Raw genomic sequence first — 22475 nt, forward strand, 5'->3', positions numbered from 1 at the left:
ATAAAAGGAAATGCTTTATGCACGGTATAAACATTCCACTATTTTGCTGCTTATTCAGGTTGATTTGCCTTGCTGATAAAAAAAATCATGTATATACAGGGTACAATGTGATTGTGCCTCACATTCATTATTTCTAATTATGCTTGTAAAATATTACACATATGCAGATACTCATTTCAAAAAAATACACTAAGGTAAACGCCTAGTGGTATTAGTTTGTCACTGAAGAAACCATTCAAACACTGAAATGTAAGAGAGCAAACCTATACTATGGAAGTACAGTGGAAGGGAAAGCTTTCCTGAAGAGATTACTATATATTCATTAAATAATTTAATTGTATTATTTAAATTGGCAGTCTTGACAAGCAAATCCCACATCTGAGAATCTTACTTGTTGTTTTGGACACACAAGGGAAGCAATTCTCAGTAATAACTGAAGTTGATTAATTTAGTTGTGATTTAAACAATCTTAAAATGGTCCATGCTCCAGAACATAGAGAGAGCGAGAGAGAGAGACACCACAAGCTCACACCCACCCCTCTCTTTTTCCCTAGGGCTCTGAGGCTTTCCCCTTTTTAAAATCTCTCTGAATTCCTTGCTTCTAAATCTTTAAGTCTTTGTTAATTATTTATATCATCATTTGCTTTGTCTTATCTTCTTCGATGTATATCCTCCTGGCTAAGTTCAGCGCTTGCCTTTTCAAAATGCCGGATATTCACTTCTCTGAGCACGGCTGAAAACCAGGGAGGGCCCACCGATCCCTGAGAAGTGATTATCCCTGCAAGATATCAGACCTTAAAAGAAGTCCGAATGTCGACTTTTCTCTATTTTTTCACGTGATGGAGTTTTTGGGGTGTGGGTTTGTTTGGTTTTGGTTTTTGACGGGTGCCTGCTTCGGGCTCATTTAGTGGATTCTTCCTTTACCTGGCGTCATTGCCGGTATCAGAAGCCACTGTCGGAAATGTCCCTAAGTCCTCGAAGTGTGTGTATATCAGTCTCCATCGAGAACAGAGGTTGAAACATTGTCCTGTCTCCTAGCAGCAACAGCAGCAGCAGCCTCAACCGCAGCAGGCGCCCCAGCCGCCGCCGCCGCAGCAGCCGGGGCCCAGGCTCCCCCCGAGGCAGCCCACGGTGGCTTCGCCCGCCGAATCCGAGGACGAGAATCGGCAGAAGCCGAGGCCGCGAACGAAAATCTCCGTCGAAGCCCTGGGGATTCTCCAGAGTTTCATCCAAGACGTAGGCCTGTATCCAGATGAAGAAGCAATCCAGACTCTGTCGGCTCAGCTCGACCTTCCCAAGTACACCATTATCAAGTTCTTTCAGAACCAGCGGTATTATCTCAAGCACCACGGGAAGCTGAAGGACAATTCCGGTTTAGAGGTGGATGTGGCAGAGTATAAAGAGGAAGAGTTGCTTAAGGATTTGGAAGAAAGCGTCCAAGATAAAAACGCAAACACCCTTTTTTCCGTGAAACTAGAAGAAGAATTATCAGCGGAAGGGAACACAGACATTAATGCGGATTTGAAAGACTGAGCTAAAAGTATTATTTTCATTCAACTGTGCCACTGGTATTTATTAATGAAATGAAAAGTCCATCTTGCGTTCTGTCAGAAACCTTTGTTATTCATTGTTTGGCCAATGAATCTTCAGAAACTTGCACAAAAGTTGAAAAAGGATAATGCAGACTGCACTAAATGTTTTACTCTGTTTTAATAAAAACTGCTTTGCAGCTCCAGATGAAGCATTGAGGATTGTTTGATATTAATTTGTGTTCACTGGATACACCCTGGTGTACCCAATAAGCATGATACCAGTGGTTTTGATTCTGGAGCCTTCAAACAAGCATTACAACTTCTGTGGTTATTATTTCGTATTCTTTTTCTTTTTTAATTCTTCCTCTAACACTCCACCCCTTGATCTTTGGAAACTCACGTTTATTTAAAAGAAAGAGTTTGTTACTCTTGCTCTATTGTATGTTACAAAAGAACTATAGACTGTGGAATGCAGTTTAAAGATAACATATGCCAACAAATGCCTTGTATTATATGGCACTGCCGTAATTCAGATTTATTTTCTTTTTTGGAAAAAAAGGTCACTGTCATTTTTTTCCCCATTCTCATTGTTACATGATTTAGAAAAAAAGAAAGAAAAGAAAATGTGAAACACAATTTAGTCCTCATTATTTATTTGTAGATCCTGCAGCATCACGTTGTAATTAATTTTTTTGGAAGTTTCCGTTAAGTGTAATATTGCTTCTCCTGTTATCATACTGATTCTTTTCTATTTATAAATGTATTTTGATGGGCAGTAAAACAAAGTGTCTTAAAAGTTTTAAATAGAGAAAATGTGCTTTACACAGTTGCCTATAAAAAGTGCTCTATGTTATCCAAGCAATTCATACTATAAGCTTCACTCTTATTGTTGTATGCAATTTTTACTATCATGCAAATAAGCTTAGGTAAATAAAACTAATAGATCACCTTAGAAACTTATGCAATTAATGTGAAAATAATTGATGTTTGCAATGTGTCTTCCTTTGGTTTACAATCAATTTTAAAGCTACATCTGTATAAATTTTCTGTATAAAGGTGTATTTCTTTTTTATGAGTTTATTGCTATGAAAACACCAGTTATTTTGTTACAGCTGGCTGTTTTTCTAAATGTATCACAATTTTCTTTATGCAGAAATGTTCTGACTAGGAGTGGTTATTGACTGTAACTACACAATTAAAATTGTTTGTATGGTATCATACGGTAGGGTTTGTCTGCTTATGTAAAATAGCGCTGAAGATCATTCGAAAGATTGCCCTCTGTACATTAATATTTCTTTGACAATACTGCAGCGATTTTAAAGAGAGTAATTGAAAAGTCATCTTTAAACATTTTTGTAATGGTCTTGATCAAATTTGAATTTAGAGGCCTGACTTTTTTTCTTTTTAGTTATACAATGGAAATTATAACCTGTCTTGTCTTGGTTAAAATTTTGCCTGCTCAACAGAGATAGCAGGATATTATTGAGTCAAAAGGCTAGCAGGCAAAAACATATTTACAATTCCTGGCAGTAATGCACTTATAATGGATACAGCTGCTTTTATTTTACACTACTTGAATTATGCTAACACTGTTCCTTATACTAATGTTTAAACATTACAAAAGGCCATTAATGGTCACATAAAGTAAATACAAAAACTGGGCCTAGTGTGTAAAAATCCCTTAGTAAGCACATTTCTTGACTTTTTTTTTTTTTTTTTTACAATCATTAATATAGTCCTTGCAGGACCATAGCAGTTTGGGACTCAATTAGTGTTGACTGCATGAATGAGCCCAGCCCTACAAACCTTTCCCCGTTTCCCCCAACCCAAGGAAGGTAAAGAACACCACACCTCACACTCAGAGAGGACCAGGACTGTAGAACAAAATACTTGTTAGAAACTAGAACACTCTCTTAACCTGTATTGCACAGTTCAAGAAATTCTGCTCTCATGACTAAAACTTAGTTCACTTCTTGGAACCGCAAAATGAATCGAACTAGGAAATCCATCCCAGAAAATAGTGTATTTAAGGTTGTAACGCTTCCATCTTTATTTTTCATTTATTCAAGCTTAACAGTTTCTTCCTCTTGCAGGTTTCCTGGCTGTGACTTAAAAGTACAAGGAGGACCTGGGCTCTTGGGGTAGCATTTTGCAATTGCCTGTCCCCTTTCAACCCACCTGCCTCCCTAACCCAGATGACGTCATTTGTAGGCAGCTGGGTTACTTTAGTGTTTAACTTTTACTTCAACTGAATTTGGAGCATTTGAAAAACCCCCAATTCAGCTTTAAAGTACCATTTAATGTTGAAACACAGCTGAGCTGCTCTAGAGACAGCTGGCTTGTGGCAGAGTTAAAAGTGGACAGAGAAAGCCTCCAGTTCCCTGCATTAAAAGGTAGTCAGGGTTGTTTCGACAGCCCAACTCCCTGGGAGCCAAAGGAAAGAGTGATTTGAGGGCAGGAGGAAGGGAAGAGGAGGGAGAAGAAAATTTCACCCTTTATCTGCAGAAGTGTCCCTCTGATAGTCAATTCCTTTTCACCATTTTAATGAGGCCAAATAGCAAGCTACCTCATTGCTGGGAAATGGTCATTCTGTACGCTGCGCAAGAACCCTTATCCGATGTATGTTGAGGTACAGGTTAAACACCAGGTAAGATTTCCTTTTCACACTGAAAAGGACTTTCAAAATTTCCTCCAGTTGGAAAATAAGTATTAGGAATCCTACTGCTCTGTTCATCTCGTCTTTGGCTGGTGAAGTCACTGGGAGCCTGCCATTAGAGATGCTAGTGGCCAGAAAAAGTCAGTGAGCTCCAAGGCTTTTGCAAAGAGTGGGTTGGAAAGATTAAGCTTTCAGAAGCAAGAACAGTCTATCAATCGAGTGTATTTATCGAATGCAGAGTGCTGTACTAAGTGCTTGGGAGAGTACAATATAACAGAGTTGGTAGACATGTCCCCTACCTGCCTGGAATGGTCCTTCACTTTTTTTTATCATTTGCTGTTTCATGTCATGTGGCTAAGGTGAAAAAACTCCATTTAGCAAGCCTCATTATGTCAAAAGCATTTCAGACTTTCAGATTCTAGAAGACACTGCATAATTCCTTGAAAGGTAGTTCCCAAGTAGCATTCCCCTTTGAAAAGTTCAGCCTGTCACAGACCCGCTCGGCAAATCCCCACAAATCTGTACCACACTCTAGGGCACATAACTTGTGTATACCCAGGCGACAAAGTGTTGCTAGCCACTCCATTGCCATCAGTATGTACACTGGCCCTGAAGAGTAGGTATCTATTAAGAGTTCTTAATTCTACGATGTTTAGTTACAAGCTATCCACGTGTTTATCCACATGTTTATGCGTGAAGTTTGTTGCTTTAACATTGCAATACTATTTTGCTCAGTCTTAAGAAAGGAAACAAATTGAAATGGCTTGTATTAAAACAATGCTTATCCAAGCGCGCAAAGATCACCAAGATAAAAATAAATAGCGCAGGCTTGTGCAAATGCCCCTTCCCCCATACACAGGGTGCTACCTGGAGATCAAGTTTTCTGATGCTAAGGACCACTGCCCTGACATACAGGGTACATGATATTGTCAAAAGAAATGGTTACATTTACAGTGAGTGGGAAGGAGAGAATGAATTTGGCATTGAAGTGTTAAGATTTATAAATCAGACAGGGTCATAATTTAATGAAAGTTTTCAAAATTTCCTTCACAAAGATGATGAAAATCAGTTCTTTTGCTGCAAGGTATATCACAAGCAATACATGGCTCCATACTCATTCTTAATAAGGTTTTTTGTGTCTGAAGGCTAAGCACAAATCTCTCTCCTCTTTGGCGGAAGAGGAATGAACACACAACAGTTAACTGCACCTCTTCCCCGAGCCAAACCTTTCGGCGGTTACAGCAGCAGACCAGTTGGTCTCTGACTGACCAAAGCCTGCCATCGCTTTGTCCACGCCATGCCACATCCAGCCTCCTCCCTTAAAAATCTTTAACGATGCACTTCATAGGTAACCCCGCGAGAGAGAAATGATTTTTTTTAAAGATTGTCCAAGTCTTTAAGTAGAAGAAAAGGAGTCCCAGCCCCACAGCCTCTACCTTTACATCAGCTTTAAAGTACCATCTTGTCATGTATGCTTCGGGCAGAGAGTTTCCAAGACTTGTAGCGGTTACATTTCTTCACTCACACTATGGTGTAACTAGTAAATCAGTAAGATGTCTTTTGCAATTTAGAAAAGTAAACACAATCATTGTAAAAGTTCTTGCGCTGATAGAATCCAGCTACCCTACTGTATATTTCAAATATTCTGTCTAGAAAAATTAAAGCTGAAAAAAGCAGGCAGGTTCTCTAAATGCCTTTCAACAGTGCTGCCTACACACAGTAGATCTCAGCAAATGCCATTTGACTTTGTACATATTAAGTCTTTCTTTGATGACAATAAAGGCCCTAATATCACTACACAGGAATTTACCCATCCTGGAGTCATCATGACTTGGTTTACATGGTGAACCATTTTTATGGAAACGACAACTAAGGAAAAGTGTTTCTCAAAGCTCTGCATGATTAAAAAGAATCAACTTTTTTATGGTAGAACCTGGGACAACAATCCCTTAAATATTTCGAAGACAGATAATAGTAGTAAAGAGGTGCTACTTTATAAACAATGCATGCTTTCATTTCACTGTTAAAGCTAAAATACATAATTTTCAGGTATGCATAATAAAATATGTAATTAAGCAACATTCCATAAGGGCTTAAAGAATCAAAAGCTTCAGGTGCAGAAAATAATTTGTTGACAATTTCTCTCCTGAGATAGCATCCTGAGGTGTTACTTTGCAGACTTCTCTGACATCCTATATATATATAGATAATTAGATAGATGCAGGGGAATTAAATGTAAAGTATAAGCTCCTAATCATATAAATATAAGGTAGGATATTTGATGGAGGCACAAAAATGTGCTTACTGTAGAAAGATTTTGTCCATTAGGGATGTATGTATTGACAAATGGCAGAATAATCAATAAAATTCTTAATTTAAAAAGTTGCCTGGATTTGGAGAACTCTTATTTACCCAAAAGAAAGTATGCTATTTTGAAATTGAAAACATCACCAAACCTAAGCAAGCCTACAGTTAAAAGTATGATTGCAGTATGAACTTTACCCACTGAAAGTCACATTGTCTTTGGAGCAGGAAAGGTTACCTAGCTAACATTAAAAATTGCTATCAAACCAGAGGTGAAAAAAGCTTCAACTGTCCAGAATGTGGTTCTAGGAAATCAGGGCCCGAACAGCTGTTCCTGTATAATTTATTTCTGCCCCTTCTCTCACTCAGTCGTATTTATTAAGTGCTTACTGTGTGCAGAGCCGAAGCTCAGGACAGGTTAGAATGTCTGATCCGGAAGTTGTGGGATTGGGGGGCTGTGGAATGGGCATGGATAATGGGAGGAGAGGGCCCTGTGAAAATAAAAATAAAGATGGGAAAGGGAGGCCACAGCTCCTTCCCACCTGGACCCTCATGGTGTGTATGTGGGGTCCGGGGCCGGGGTTGGGGGGGGGGGGGGGGGCACCACCAGGAGCAGAGCAACTGGAACAGCAGGCAGGTGGGCTTCCCTGCATCCTGGAAGGGCCCCATGCAGGCCCCTGCCCCACCCAGGGCAATGCCAGGCCCACTGCAGGAGCAGATGGCACAGCTGGTAGCCAGCTGACCCACACATTTTGCAGTTCAGGTCCTGAGCTTGACCAGATGGGGCTATAATGGTGGCTCACCCCCTTGCCCTCTGGCTGCAGGACATGGCTCCCAGCCCAGGAACCTGTGGACTACCTTTCCATTGCCCTCACCGGGCTACTGGATCAATCAATTAATCAATCAATCGTATTTATTGAGCTCTGACTTTGTGCAGAGCACTGTACTAGTTGGCAAGTTGGCAACATATAGAGACAGTCCCTACCCAACAGTGGGCTCACAGTCTAAAAGGTGGGCTCACAGTCTAAAAGATGTACTGATGTACTGGATGACCAGAGCCGCTCTGGCTCCTGGGCCCCAGGGCCTGGGGGCGGTCTTTGGGCTCTTCTCCTGGCTGCAGGCTGCCTCTGTGCCTGGCCCAGTCTCTCACAACGTGACCCGCTCAAATCTGTATATAAATTGGCCATTACTTTCTGATGGCCCACAAAATAAGCAGCAGACTCTCAGCTAAATCCAACCACTCCAAGAGGTCGTGGGTTCTAATCCCACCTCCACCACTTATCAGCTGTGTGGCTTTGGGCAAGTCACTTGACTTCTCTGTACCTCACTTAACCACATCTGTAAAATGGGGATTAAGACTGTGAGCCCCATGTGGGACAACCTGATTACCTTGTATCTACCCAAGCACTTAGAAGAGTGCTCGGTCTATAGTAAGCCCTTAACAAATGCCATCATTATTATATCAGTGTGTACTAGAATGATTCTGAAATTAGTAGAGGATCTACTGAGACACTATTTTGTAGGAAATGTGGGACAAACTCAGGGTAATCTCCATCACTCTCTGACATTAAAAGGCTTTCCTTCCATTTCCTCTACAAACTATGACGGTCTTAAACTAAAGTGAGACTCCCCACAGTTCTTCCAGGATGGGTGGGACCCTCTGAGCATGACATAGATCTGGGGCTACCTATGCATATGACGTGGATTCTTTCTGATTAACTTTAGAGTAAAGCTTGAAGCTTCTCCCGAGCATCGATCCATTAGGGTGCATGGCTTGATTCTGCCTGCTCTTCACAGTTATTTAAAGGAGCCAACAGCTTAGCTAACAAATGGACGTACTTACAAAAGCAGAACATCTTTCCTGCTTTCCTGTGAACTTTCCTAAAGATTCTGTTAATTTCGGAGCTGGGGAGTGATGTTTTCATTCCTCCCTTCCTCCAATTCCATGTGACTCCTTCACATTGCCCTAATCAAAATTGTTTTGCCTTGTATATTAGGAAGATAACACGTTAAAACATATTTCTCCGTCAACTTATTTTTATGTTGTCATTGGTATCCTTGGGGCTTAAGATTTGGGGTAGCTTGCTCATTTGAAGGTGGTCCCATTCAACGGCTGTGTGGTATTTATGAAATAGAAATCACTGAATAAAAATCAGAATATTGTTTTATTACTTTCCTTTTATCTACAAGGATTAGTTTGGAAGCCTAAAAGAGTTACGCACTCACTCCAGAGGTATTATTCTTCTTAATTATGGAGAGAAATGGGTATCTTAAAGTAGTTTCAGATATAAGGTGAATGTTTGGAACTCGCACATGAATTTTTTTACACGGAAGACATTGGGAAAACAAGATGATGTGAAGTCAGGAGATTTTTCCAGAGAACCTACAGTTAAAATTTTTGCACGGGACTGAACATTTTTGAGAAATGACTACACACACACACACACACGCACACACATTTTCTGACGAACGGTATAAGTGTTAATATTCCTGGCAAAATTGTTTTTTGTACTAATTGCTGAATCCATTTACTCCATATGATTGATTAGGCTGTGGAACTGCCTTCCCTCCTGCAATAATCGTTCCGAGCACAACGCTGTCAGTCTCACCTCTTTGCTACCTTGTGCTTGGATCATTGGGTACAGCTCAACCAGTTTCTTGAAGGATTCCACTGAAAATGGGTGCTTGGATCCAATGTATGTTAGGAAATGATTCAGTATGGGACAACCCCCCTTCTTTGGTGCCACCCGACTCCACAGCTCAGAAACAGAATGCCTGCAAAGCTAAAAAGGCCACACATTGAAACTGTGGCATGTTGACCTGAACTGGAAAGAGAGTCAGCTTGCCATTGTGGCTGAAATAGAAATTGCCAAAGGAGAGCAAGCTCTAATGGGAGCCAGAGAAAGAGGCCCCTCGCATATTAACTCTCTGCCTCCTGGACCTGAAAAGGCTGAACGCTTGTGGCACTTCTGTGGTAAGCAGCTGCAGAGCCTAATTCTAGCTGGACGGAACCCAATATTTATTTTTATTTTATTTATTTATTTTCCCTTTGCTAAAAAATGCACCCATCACAACAGCCTCTGGGCGCATGTACAAAAAAAAAAAAGGACTCACAATAAATTGTCCAAAACAAACAAACCTCCTCCTCGTCCTCCTCCACCACCACCAGTACCACACCACAGCACATCTCAGCCTTCATTCTGCTTCTGCCTCAATACGTTACAAACATCCAAGAGCCAAGATCTCTCTGGTGTTAGCATCTCTGCGGAGTCAGCTAGGTGGCTTTGTCCAGTCCAGGGTGGTCCCACATTATAAATCTTTTTCTGCCGCTTCAACCAAGACGAAATCTGGAGGATGTCAGCAACAGAACCTTTTCCACAGTTCTCAACTCAAACCACTAGACGGTCATTAAAATAACAACGACCCAGATCATCATATTGATAGATTATTTAGGGGGAAGCAGCATGACCTAGTGGAAAGAGTACGGGTTTGGGAGTCCAAAGATCTGAGTTCTAATCCCGGTTCACCCACTTGTGAGCTGTGGGACCTTGGCCATGTCACTTCTCTGGGACTCAGTTATCTCATTTGTAAAATGGGGACTGAATCCTTCTTCTTTTGACTTGGATTGTAAGCCCCATGTGAGACTGGGACTGTGTCCACCCTGATTATTTTGTATCTACTCCAGCACTTAGTATAGCACCTGGCACATAGTATGCACTTAACAAGTGCCATTAAAAAAAACTGAAACAGTCTATTTCAGCAAGCATTTTATGCAGCAAACAAAATGAAACCTTTGAGTAGTTGCTGGGCAAAGAACCATACAATTTATGCCTCCACCCTCCCCACCACCCATGAGACATCATTACAGTACTCTGTGTACAGTGCACTGTGATATCAATACATGATGTGGCTGCTTCATAGGGAAAGAGAGAGAGCTGAATTTAGATCTAGCTTTTTTGTGTATCACAGCTGCTGCTGTCACAGTCCTCTAAAGTGTAAGCTCGCTGTAGGCAGGGAATGTGTCTGCTCTATTGTACTCTTCCACAGTGCTCTGCACACCACAAGAGCTCAATCAATATGATTGAAAACTCAGCTGCTATAGGATTTGGCAAGACGGGTATTTTCCGTTAATGCTCGTGGCACATGGCACAGCTGCTGAACTCGGTCCCCCCTCACTTTTCCCTCCCCGCCCTGCCACAGTCTTTCCCTCTTCAGTTAAACTCCTGCCTGAGTAGTTTAAACCTATTTCCTCTCATTCAAGGGCTGGACATGTAGAAAAGCTGATCAGAGTTGACTCCTGGAATCCCAACCACTCATTTGAAAACTGTAACAAATGCCCCTCAATCTTAATTCAGTTGACCACAAACCCTCAATTCTTTTAATCTTGTTCTAGAATCTATCTTTCATCATTTATTTTATTCATTCTATAGGCAAACATTTTCTAGGAGTTGATCCTTTTCTGGGGCCTTGATTTGAAACCACACAAGAATTCATTTGCTCCAGTGGCATTCAGCAGCTCTGACCCTTTATTCCAGATCACTGCTCACACGATCCCAAGAACAGCTCACAATGCTTAAAACCCATGGCCACTCTCTGGCAAAGGAGAGTAATTCTGTCCCAGTCTAAGGAAAGCAAATGACTGCTAGCTCATGGAGTCATTATATGCTTAAATACACATAGCTACAATTCTGCAACTCAAACATGTGGAGCATTGCACTTTGGTGGGTCTTCATGAAGTCACAGGAAATGCAGCATTGCATGCACTTGAGCTGGGCTAGTCTTAAACCCACATATTTAGTAAATTTAAAGCTGAATGCCTGAAACAAGCTCAGGGGATAGACATTCCTCATTCTTAGTTGCCTTTTAGGTACATTGTGAATTGCAAAGTGATGATTATTTGATTGTTTTCCGTTCAGGCTCAGGAAAATCACTAGGCTTTTCTTCCTGAAATTCCCTAAGCCATTGAATATCAGGCAGAAAAGTTTAGAATTAATACTATAGCGCTAAGAAGATTTTTAAGGTAAATTTTTCCACACGTACTAAACCCAACCACAGAACTTGCATACACATTTAGGGAAAACCTATGCAGCGGAGGGAACAATTATGTGAGTAAATCCAGCAAACTGCACAGAAATTTTTTCCCAGAGCCTGGGCAAAATGACCTCACTCTGAACACTGGCATGGTGGCAGTGACCACTTTGCAACCTGGTGTACTCTTCCCAGAGGCTTATGCTACCTTTCAGATAGATGCATTTTCATACTTTAATCCACACGGTTGTGCCCATGTGAAGGCTTCAGTTTGAGGCACATCTAAGGTTAAGGTTTTGAAGAGTAGGTAGGAAATTAATTCTTGCAGCACTTTTAACCGGGAACTACACTTCCCAGAAGTCAGAAACCTACATTTCCCAGGCTCCTCTGGAGGAAAAAAAATATCCAATCAGCAAGCCAGCAGGAGCCTTTTAAATTCTGCAAGGGACCCTGGCCTTCTATCTCCCTGTCAGTTGAACACACTCAGATACACCTTGTTAATTAGTGAGTACTCATGCTCAGGACTTTGACTGGGTATTTATTGCCTGGATATCTAAACTTACACATTTCTTATCATTGCTGGAGATGTTTCTTTCCCTGCATTAAACCAAAACATCTGTATCTTGAATTTGCAGGTACCATGCAATCTTTTCAGGCTCCTCCCTCAATTACCCTGAGAAACCAATATTTCTTAAATGCCATTAAAAGACTCTCTGGAAAAATGTGTAAATCTGAAGTCGTTATAATCATCATCTCCATCTGCATTAGCTTCATCAATATCCACAAAACCAAGAAAATAATAAGATGTGGAAGAGTTTCTGCTCAGATACTGGTCCTCCCAACCACGCTCACTTGCACTGCTAAACTCTCAATCTCATAATGCTGTTTTAGGCTCCCTGATTATCGAGGACTCCTGGGGGTAGAACACTAACAAACCCAGACTCACCTGAGATTCCCTGGGGCCAAAAGCAACTCTGCCCTAGGCCTGACATGGTAGTCTTCAAGGAGCAAGGCTAGAGCATGGGCGAGTGGGTAACTGTGAGTCACCTTGCCCTGGAAGCCACCAAAATGCTCCCCAGGGCTGGATACGAACCATCGCTTGTCCATTCCATCGGCTAGGGAGCAACTCATAATGAAACCTTCACCTCCTTTAAATTCAGAGTCACGGCCACCCTCAGCACCCCATCCCTTAAGCCCCTCGTAAGAAGAAGAGCCGGCCTGCCACCCGCACACCGGGAAATGCGAAAGCAGCTTTGGCAGACACCCTGGAAGTATTTGAAGTCAAGTTTGATGAAAACATATGCAATCAACTAGCCAAAGCTATAAATCTGACTTGTACATGTAATTCTGGAATGAGCTCAATCCCAGTTTGAAAAATGAAGGGCAAACTGCTGCAGTGACACTGGCAGAAGGCAAGGCTCTTAAGCTGTCCAAAGTCTGCAGGATAAGAGAAATGTTTTGTAGAGAAAGGTATTTACTGCCAGCTGTGACAGCCCTGCTTGACCCAGACTTAACAGGCAAGATTAAGGAAATTCAGGACTTCCTTTTAATGACAACTTGGGCTCGTAACTGGGAGAAAAACAGTTGAGGTAGATCACTGCATCAAGAGACTGCGCCCTTCCAACCACTTTACATCGGCTACTGTCCTCAATGGAGGAAGATACGGTACTTGGAACTTCACTATTTTTAAACCAAGGCCCTAACCCCCGGAAATAATAATTAAAATAATATTTGTTAAGCACTTACTATGTGCCAGGCAGTGTACTAAGAGCTGGGGTGGATACAAGCAAATAGGGTTGGACACAGTCCCTGTCCCATGTAGGGCTCAGTCTCAAACAAAAAAGCACCATCTGTCTTCAGACCTTCCAGCAGTTTGTCAACCAGGACTGTGCCCACCAGCATTGTGACCCCCTTAGGCTGTAAGGGCCTTGTGGGTCAGCGATACAACTACTGGCTCTGTTGTAGCACGTGTAACTCAGTACAGTGCTCTGCACACAGGAAGTGCTCAATCAATGCCACTGAAAGATCGATCATAATGACGGAGGCAGACATAGAGCAGCTAGGTGACTGGACCAAGAACCCAGAGCAAGTCAATGAAGGTATGAGGAACCCGCTTTCCCAGAATTGCACAGTCTCTTCTGGATGAGAAGAGTTTCTGCTTCCCATGTCATGTGCCAGACTGAGTAGGTACTCAGAATAACCTCCAGAAAAAGAAGTATCGTCAGTCAAGCTGTCTCAATCTGACATCTGGGCCACCCATTTTCTCGCTAAGTAGACCCTTGCTCTGATTCAGCTCTCCTCCCCAACATTCACTCTCTTAAACTCTGCCACACTCAGGTTAGAAGGTGCAGTCATGTATCAAAATCCAAGGACCCAGGTGCATTGGCAAGGGTGGGATGAGCCCTCAGACTGGGCATGCCTCAAAAATCTCCAGTGGCTCCTCAAAAATCTCCAGTGGCTACCAATCAATCTGCGCATCAGGCAGAAACTCCTCACCCTGGGCTTCAAGGCTGTCCATCACCTCGCCTCCTCCTACCTCACATCCCTTCTCTCCTTCTACAGCCCAGCCCGCACCCTCCACTCCTCTGCCGCTAATCTCCTCGTTCTCGCCTGTCCCGCCATCAACCCCCGGCCCACATCATCCCCCGGGCCTGGAATGCCCTCCCTCTGCCCATTAGCCAAGCTAGCTCTCTTCCTCCCTTCAAGGCCCTGCTGAGAGCTCACCTCCTCCAGGAGGCCTTCCCAGACTGAGCCCCTTCCTTCCTCTCCCCCTCCTCCCCGTCTCCATCCCCCCATCTTACCTCCTTCCCTTCCCCACAGCACCTGTATATATGCATATGTTTGTACATATTTATTACTCTATTTATTTATTTATTTATTTTACTGGTACATATCTATTCTATTTATTTTATTAGTATGTTTGGTTTTGTTCTCTGTCTCCCCCTTTTAGACTGTGAGCCCACTGTTGGGTAGGGACTGTCTCTATATGTTGCCAATTTGTACTTCCCAAGCACTTAGTACAGTGCTCTGCACATAGTAAGCGTGAAATAAATACGATTGATGATGATGATGCCCATTGGCTAGAACCATAGGACAGACTTCTGCTGTCCTAGGGGGGATCCTGTTCCTGCTGGGGCCCCTTAAGGAAATGACTCTTCTACTAAAAGGTATCAAATGATGGACAGATTTTCTATGAGTGAAGAAGCCTCTTTACAGCAAACTCCTATAGAAGAACAACTCTAGTAAGTAAAGCTTCCCTTGGAGCTTACCAATCCTGATAGGCTTTAGTGCACTTTTAAAAGGTCTCCTGACAAATTGATCCTAATATCCTCCCTAAGCCTTGCTCTCCAAAGAGACCTTTCCATGTCTGGTTCATACGCCCAACTTGGGCGAGGCCCAGCCTTGGTTGTGATGACAGTTGGCAGGTGGTCTGCACTTGAGCCCTAGGTTATGCGGCTGCCCCGCCACAGCTCATGAGCTCCCCTGGTCGGTCCCACTCCAGAAGGTAGGATGTCTCCTTCTCTCCTCTGCCCATTCCCCACTCCAAGGCATCCCATCTCTATTTCAGGTAAAGCTAGGCGGCATGTTGGGGGCGTTGGAGTGGGCTCCCCCATTTCCTCTCCCTGCAATCAATCAGTTGTATTTACTGAGTGCTTACCGTATGCAGAGCACTGTACTAAGTGCCCTGAGAGTACAACAGAGTTGGTAGACATGTTCCCTTCCCACAGGGAGCTTAGAGACTAGCGGGCTGTCCCCAGATGACCGCACCTTGGGTCACCCTGCCTACTCTATGTGGGTCCACATCTTCATTGTCCTCGCCTTTGGCAGCAGAGCCAAGGATTAGAACAGGACCTGGGACACTGAAGGAAACAGTGATAACGATCCCAAAAAGCAAGCAATGTGCTCTCTTCACCAGCAGCATCAGCCCCGGTACCAACAAATCTCTTTGCAGCCACTCAGTGACCTCATTTTAGAAGGAGAAAACACTAGCCTTAACAATGAATAATAATTAGGGTATTTTTTAATGGTATTTGTTAAGCATTTACTATGTGCCGGGCACTGAACTAAGCGCTGGGGTAGAAAGAAGCTAATCAGGTTGGACACAGCCCATATTGGGCTCACAGTCTTAATTCCCATTTTATAGATGAGGTATTTGATGCACAGAGAAGTGACTTGTTCAAGGTCACTAGGCAGGCAAGAAGCACAGCTGAAATTGGAACCCAGGTCATCTGATGCCTAGACCAGTGCTTTTTCCACAAGTCCACACTGTTTCAAGCCCTAAGCAGTTAAGGTAAAACTATTCAAACAATAATATGAACCTGAACACTAAAAGTAATGTTCTTCTATTTAATTCATCCAAATAGGACAGAACTTGTTTCTGGCCAAACCAAAATAGCCAGAAAGGCCATTCTGGTGTGAAAATTATTTTCCCAAAGTGGCAGGCTTCGGGGGGCCACTGCACCAGCCCTTCATTCATTCATTAATTCAATTGTATTTATTGAGTACTTACTGTGTGCAGAGCACTGTACTCAGCGCTTGGAACAGGACAATGTAACAGTAAACTGACATTCCCTGCCCACAACGAGCTTACAGTCTAGACAGTGGGGGAGACAGACATGAATAGAAATAAATAAAATTACAGATCTGTATATAAGTGCTGTGGGGCTGCTGTGGTGGGTGGCTGTATGAGGCCATCCAGAGGTGCCCCTTGGGCCAAAATGGGGAGGGGCTGAGGTGCCCTGGTCTATCTTAAGTCCTTGCCCCAGCTGCCCCTTGCTTACTGCCGTTCCCCATCCCCGACCACAGACACCTGCTCTCCAGCAATTGATTCCTGCCCCTCACCACTCCTGGCAATGCCCGCTCTCCACTCTGGTAAAAGAAATATTTTACTTTCACCACCGGGTGAATACACAGCAAACAGAGAATCAAAGAGGAAGCACGGATCTTGGGTGACTTCATCCATCCCTGCAGAGCTGCTGGAGGCCATAAATGACTCAGGGGAAGAAGATGGGAGGGAATCAATCTACTGCTGTGTGTTTAAAGTAGGATCTTTGCAATAGAAAGTCTTTCCAGATAAAGGAAGGTGAAACACCCGGCTGTTTTTACTCAGATTTATTTGTGGGGGATAAACACGTGCCAGTGGGGAGAGGGATGTGTGATTTTTAGAAACTTTCTCAAACGTTGTGATTTATTTCCACACTTGAGTGAAAACCTACGGCATTTATTCGGGCAGCACCAGTGTGGCAGTGCTAAATAAAGACAGCTACAGGATATGCTTTGGTTCTCAATACAGCTAACTCTGGTTGAGCAAGGTTATTCATCCTAATTCACACAAACCCATAATTCTTTTGCAAACTCACTGTGTGTTAAAAAGAATTATAAACCTAGGGGTTTTTCTCCTGCACTCTGCCTAGCTAGAAAATTGATCTTCCACTGCCAGGAAACAACTTGTTTTCTTTCTATCACAATGCAAGCCACTCAGCAGCGGCCTCGATCTGTTTTTCCCAACACCCTCCCTCCTCATTAGACATTGCTGTTCTAAACCTTGCTTACATTTTGCAGTGACAGTGTTCTTTACTCGTTAAAATCAGTTCAGAATGGCAGTGCACAATTGATTTGTAAAAGTACTAATTGCCCCAGGTATTAATGTTAAATTTATAGTGGCTGACATCAGGAACACAAGCGTACCCCGGGGAATGAAGGAGGATATCTATAGCCCACACGTATCAAGGCGCGGGGGAGTTCTAAAGGCCTGCGCTTTGTATAGTGGAGAGACAGAGAATGTGCTATAGCAAGTGGATGGAATTAAGCTTGGCTCGCCCATATTTTTATAAGACAACTTTAACTCCAGATGATTCCTCGGGACAAGGCATTTTAATCCTAAACAAATCCTTACTGAAGTCACATTCTTGAACTGCCGTTTCCTTCAAATCTTGGAAGGATCTGGTTCAATATAGGTTCCTACTTAACTCACACAGTGAACAAAGGTCCAAGTAATGATTACAATGATTTCATATGGACACGGGTCGAGGTGCCATACTTGAGTTGCATGGCAGGTAGGCAGACGTCGTCACGGACTTCCATTTCCCATCCTGAATATAAAGTCATTGCCAGTGGGTACAAACTTCCAGGGAAGGTCCAGGCAGGCCGTCATAAGCCCGGGCCCTTAAAGTGGCTCGGTCAGTTCTAGGCCTCATGGAGTCTCTTGTGGTCTTGGTGGTGTGGGCTGATCCAGGACAATAGACCAGCCTTCCACCCCATACTGCCCACACCACTTCCTGGTAGCACCAGGATTACACTCCTTTCCCTCAGAAGTTTAGGTCCGAGATGACGGGGTAGCCCCTAGAAGAGCCCTGGCTCTAACAGTTTTCAACTCCATTCTGTCAGCTCTCCAGGGCGCCTTTTCTACAGAAATAGCTGATCAAAAAGCCTTCACCCTCCTCTTTCCAGCTCTCCATCAGGCAACAGAGTTTCCATACTGGAAACAACTTTCTACAGTTGAAGATGCAGGCCAGAGAAAGCCAAGCCTGGAGTAAAAGGCAGCTGTCCTGAGAGGTGGGGAGAAGAGGTGGCAGTGGAGGGAGGGAGGTCAGGGGTGGAGGGAGAGAAGGGGTGTGTGTGTGTATTTTTGGAAGAAGCAGATGTCTAAGGGAAAATATGAACTTTGATGAGTTTCACCCTGAGTAGCTTAAGGACCCTGAAACAGTGCCCAAGGCACCCAGAAAAGTCTCAGCGACCACCTAGGGAAGTTCAGAGGAGGGGACTCAGGGTCCAGAAGGGTCCTGGGAGTTCTAAAGAGCAAGGTCAAAGGCAGATAGGAGTTATCAGGAAGATAAAGACTCAATCATCCAGAAGGAACTGCAGAAAGGCTCACAGGCCCTCCACTCAGGACCTGGGAAGGGCCCACGATGTTCTGCACGGAAGCTGATAAAGGAAAATTGTGACAATGATCAGGCCCCAACATGCAGAAGAGAGGCCTGGGACCATCTGCACCAGGTGAAAACCCCACCTGGTTCTTGTGCCCATCAGAATGCAGGGCAGGACTAAGGGCAGACTGGGGTTAAATGCTGGGTCTGTGCCACAGGGTGTGGCTGGCTGCCATTTGGTGAAGGGACTGACAATCGGCTGGGGGAGCTGACTGCCAGAAGGGACAGCTTGTGCCAGTGAAGCCTGCAGTTCCTTGAAAAATGGATTCCTTTTACATAGCAGCTTGGCCTAGTGCATGGGCATGGGAGTCCAAAGGATCTGGGTTCTAATCTCAGCTCCAGCCCTTAACCAAGCTAGCTCTCTTCCTCCCTTCAAGGCCCTGCTGAGAGCTCACCTCCTCCAGGAGGCCTTCCCAGACTAAGCCCCTTCTTTCCTCTCCCCCTCGTCCCTCTCTCCATCCCCCCCATCTTACCTCATTCCCTTCCCCACAGCACCTGTATATATGTATATATGTTTGTACATATTTATTACTCTATTTATTTATTTATTTTATTTGTACATATCTATTCTATTTATTTTATTTTGTTAGTATGTTTGGTTTGTTCTCTGTCTCCCCCTTTTAGACTGTGAGCCCACTGTTGGGTAGGGACTGTCTCTATATGTTGCCAATTTGTACTTCCCAAGCGCTTAGTACAGCGCTCTGCACATAGTAAGCGCTCAATAAATACAATTGATGATGATGATGATGATGACCTGGGGCAAGTCTCCTCACTTCTCTGGGCCTCAAGATACTCATCTGCAAAATGGGGATTAAGACTGTGAGCCCCATGGGGGACGGGACTGTGTCCAACCTGATCTGCTTATATCCACTCAGCACTTAGTACACTGCCTGGCACATAATAATAATAATAATAATAATGATGGCATTTATTAAGCGCTTACTATGTGCAAAGCACTGTTCTAAGCGCTGGGGAGGTTACAAGGTGATCAGGTTGTCCCACGTGGAGCTCACAGTCTTAATCCCCATTTTACAGATGAGGTAACTGAGGCCCAGAGAAGTGAAGTGACTTGCCCAAAGTCACACAGCTGACAATTGGTGGATCTGGGATTCGAATCCCTGACATCTGACTCCAAAGCCCATGCTCTTTCCACTGAGCCACGCTGCTTCTCTACATAGTAAGCACTTGACAAATACTATGGATAATGGTAGCACTCAATATCATTGATTGATTTATCGAACAGGACAAGAAATGGAAGAAAGCGTTTTAGAAGAAAAAGAAAGGTAATTTATTGGATTTAATTCTGAATGGTGAACAGGACTTGGATGTAGGAAGTATACATGGGACAGACATTTCATGTCATGTGATTATTACTCTGCTGCTTCACCCTACCTGTAATTTAATTTCTAGAGCCTGTAATCCCTGATAGACTGTAAACTCCTTGAGGTCAGGTATCTTGTCAATTAACCTCTACTGTACTCCCCCAAGCCAGTACTCTGCACCCAGTAGGAACTCAATTACATACCACTGATTGACTGAAGAGTAGCCACTAGGTGAGCCCATTGTTGGGTAGGGACCATCTCTATATGTTGACGATTTATACTTCCCAAGTGCTTAGTACAGTGCTCTGCACACAGTAAGCACTCAATAAATACGATTGAATGAATGGTTAGCTGGAGGATCAGAAAAATCAAAAGTGACTCAGAGCCAGGGTGCTGGTGGGTCTCACTAAAATGGAGGCTTGGGAGGCAGTTTTGCTGGTGCTTTAAAAAAAACAACACAACTTTCCTAATCAGGTACAAAATACAAATCTTAGGGCACAACAGGTACCGTTAAGAAATTATTTTAATACGAGTCAAGGGGCCGAACTGTCAATTGGGAAATGCAGCTTCCTACGACGCTGCTTTTGTATACTGTCACTTTTCAGCTGGGGAAGTTGTCTGTGAGCTATTGCTGCTTTCCCAGGTGAGAACAGGTGTACACCACTTTAAATCTTCCATGGTGCTGATTGTATCATTTGTTATAGTAACCAACATAATGACATGAAATAGGTAAATTACAGGATGCCCAGTGCCTGCTGAAAATTTAAAGTGGCAAATCCTCTTTCCTCAGTTGGAGACACTGCTAGCAGTTGCTGTAGCTTCCAGTGCAGAAAAATGATAGTGAATCAGAAGTTCCCACACAGCAGAACTTCTATAGTTTAGGAAGTGAATATAAATAGGAACCATAAGGCCTGGGTCTCCAAGCTCCACAGCTAACATAGCTTTCAGTGATTATGGGGTGCTTGACAAAAGAGGTTAATGCTAGTGTCTGCGTTTAAAATTACAACAGGGTGGTACTGACTGTATACAAAGGTCAAAGACTGGCAAAGAGTGGCAGACAGTTACTTAAAAGGATTACAGTCAGGAGAGTTCTCTTATTTTCTTCGAATTCCCAATTTTGTTCTCTTGGTTCTCCACATCTCCAATTGTTATTCAGTGTTTGGAGGTCATAAATGGAAGAAGAGATAAAAATGCAAGGCAAGGGGATTAAAGGCTTTCTCTCTTCCCTGAGGATTTGGGAACTGAGGGCATGGCTTATCGATCTGGACTCAATACAAAGCCAGCTCATCAACTGGCTCTCAACAACCCAAGAAATGTCCAGAAAACCCAAGCAAATAATTTACCATCATCATCATCATCAATCGTATTTATTGAGCACTTACTGTGTGCAGAGCACTGTACTAAGCCCTTGGGAAGTACAAGTTGGCAACATATAGAGACAGTCTCTACCCAACAGTGGGCTCACAGTCTAAAAGGGGGAGACAGAGAACAAAACCAAGCATATTAACAAAATAAAATAAATAGAATAGATATGTACCAGGTTCGAATCAGAGCAGGGAAAAAATAGTCAGTATGAAGCTCTACATTCTACCATATTAGGGCTTCAAATTTCTAGTCTTGGACCTCTACTCACAAGCTCCAAGTCCTAGGTGATATTTGACTCATCCCAAACCCCCAAAATAACAGATTTATCCAAGTATCAGAGGTAGGGGAACTTCCAAAGTGGTCAAAATGTGCGAGAGGAACCAGGTGACACTCTGGGACTATGACTTCATGATTACACAGGTGACTTGAGACTCACCCGACAAACATTTACATATTAGTAGCAAGGGAAAGGGCCGGGGAAGGAAATTTTAGGAGAAATGTGAAAAACGCTGAAGCTACATATTGATAGGCTTTAAATAACTGTCTGCTGAACACAATCTGCACAAAAAAGAATTCTGGAGGCCCTACAAGAGACATAAACAGAATGTGGAGATGGACTTAGGGGATTTGGCCACAGAACGACTGCTGGTGTCTCGGATAAAGAACTGCTGCCAGCACTGTACACTGCTAAAGACTTGCCAGCCCAGAGTATTATCTGCTTATGAATTAAGAATGTATTCTGATGGAGCAGGGCTAATTTGCCTAAAGGAATTGGTGAGGGCTAGATGAACAGAAGCGACCAAGTTCTGTTAAGATATGGATGACCCTTTCTCTCATGAATATGTTTCAAAAAAGAACCCCCCAAAAAGAACCAAAGCTTTCAGTTTTTAGAAATCAATTTTTTTTAATAGACTGTCAACCATTTTGACTTAAAGAGGACCGCTTGGGTATTGGTTGGTTAGGTGACACTCCTGAACAGATGTGGAGTTTCTGGCCATATACCACCTATCCGTGGGTGGAAAGATGCATGGAGAGAGGTAGTCTGGCAAACTCCAGACAGGGATGGTCATGGGTCCAGTTCTCTCCTGGTTCCCATAGTACTTTTCCCTAAATCTCCTCAATGCCACCTCTCTACAGGTCTCTCCCATAACTCCAACTCATCACTCTCACAGTTTCTGTCTCTGTCATCTCCAGTTATTGAGCACCCATGTTAATTTGTTCTCTCTTTTGATTCCTGGGTGGGAGATCACATTCTGTGGAAGATTGGCAATTCTTTCTTCTTTAATGGCATGCTATAAAAATGCTAGCTGAACCCTGCCTCTGCATATTTGAATCTGTCAGC

General features: G+C 43.2%; 1 protein-coding gene across 8 annotated transcripts in view; it reads left to right on the forward strand.

The window, feature by feature from the left end:
• SATB1 (SATB homeobox 1) overlaps positions 1-2835 on the forward strand; it is a 108047-nt gene extending 105212 nt beyond the window's left edge. For 5 of the 8 annotated variants that reach the window (XM_038768199.1, XM_038768188.1, XM_038768207.1 and 2 more), the window contains exon 12: positions 1039-2835. In XM_038768199.1, coding sequence (XP_038624127.1) covers positions 1039-1533 — 495 coding nt within the window. In that variant the 3' untranslated portion in view covers positions 1534-2835. The remainder of the gene's footprint in view (positions 1-1038) is intronic. The other 3 variants (XM_038768215.1, XM_038768222.1, XM_038768230.1) reach the window with 3 other exon arrangements.
• The last annotated feature ends 19640 nt before the right edge of the window (positions 2836-22475 follow it).

The sequence above is a fragment of the Tachyglossus aculeatus genome, chromosome 2 (assembly GCF_015852505.1).
Source record: "Tachyglossus aculeatus isolate mTacAcu1 chromosome 2, mTacAcu1.pri, whole genome shotgun sequence".
Lineage (NCBI taxonomy): Eukaryota > Metazoa > Chordata > Mammalia > Monotremata > Tachyglossidae > Tachyglossus > Tachyglossus aculeatus.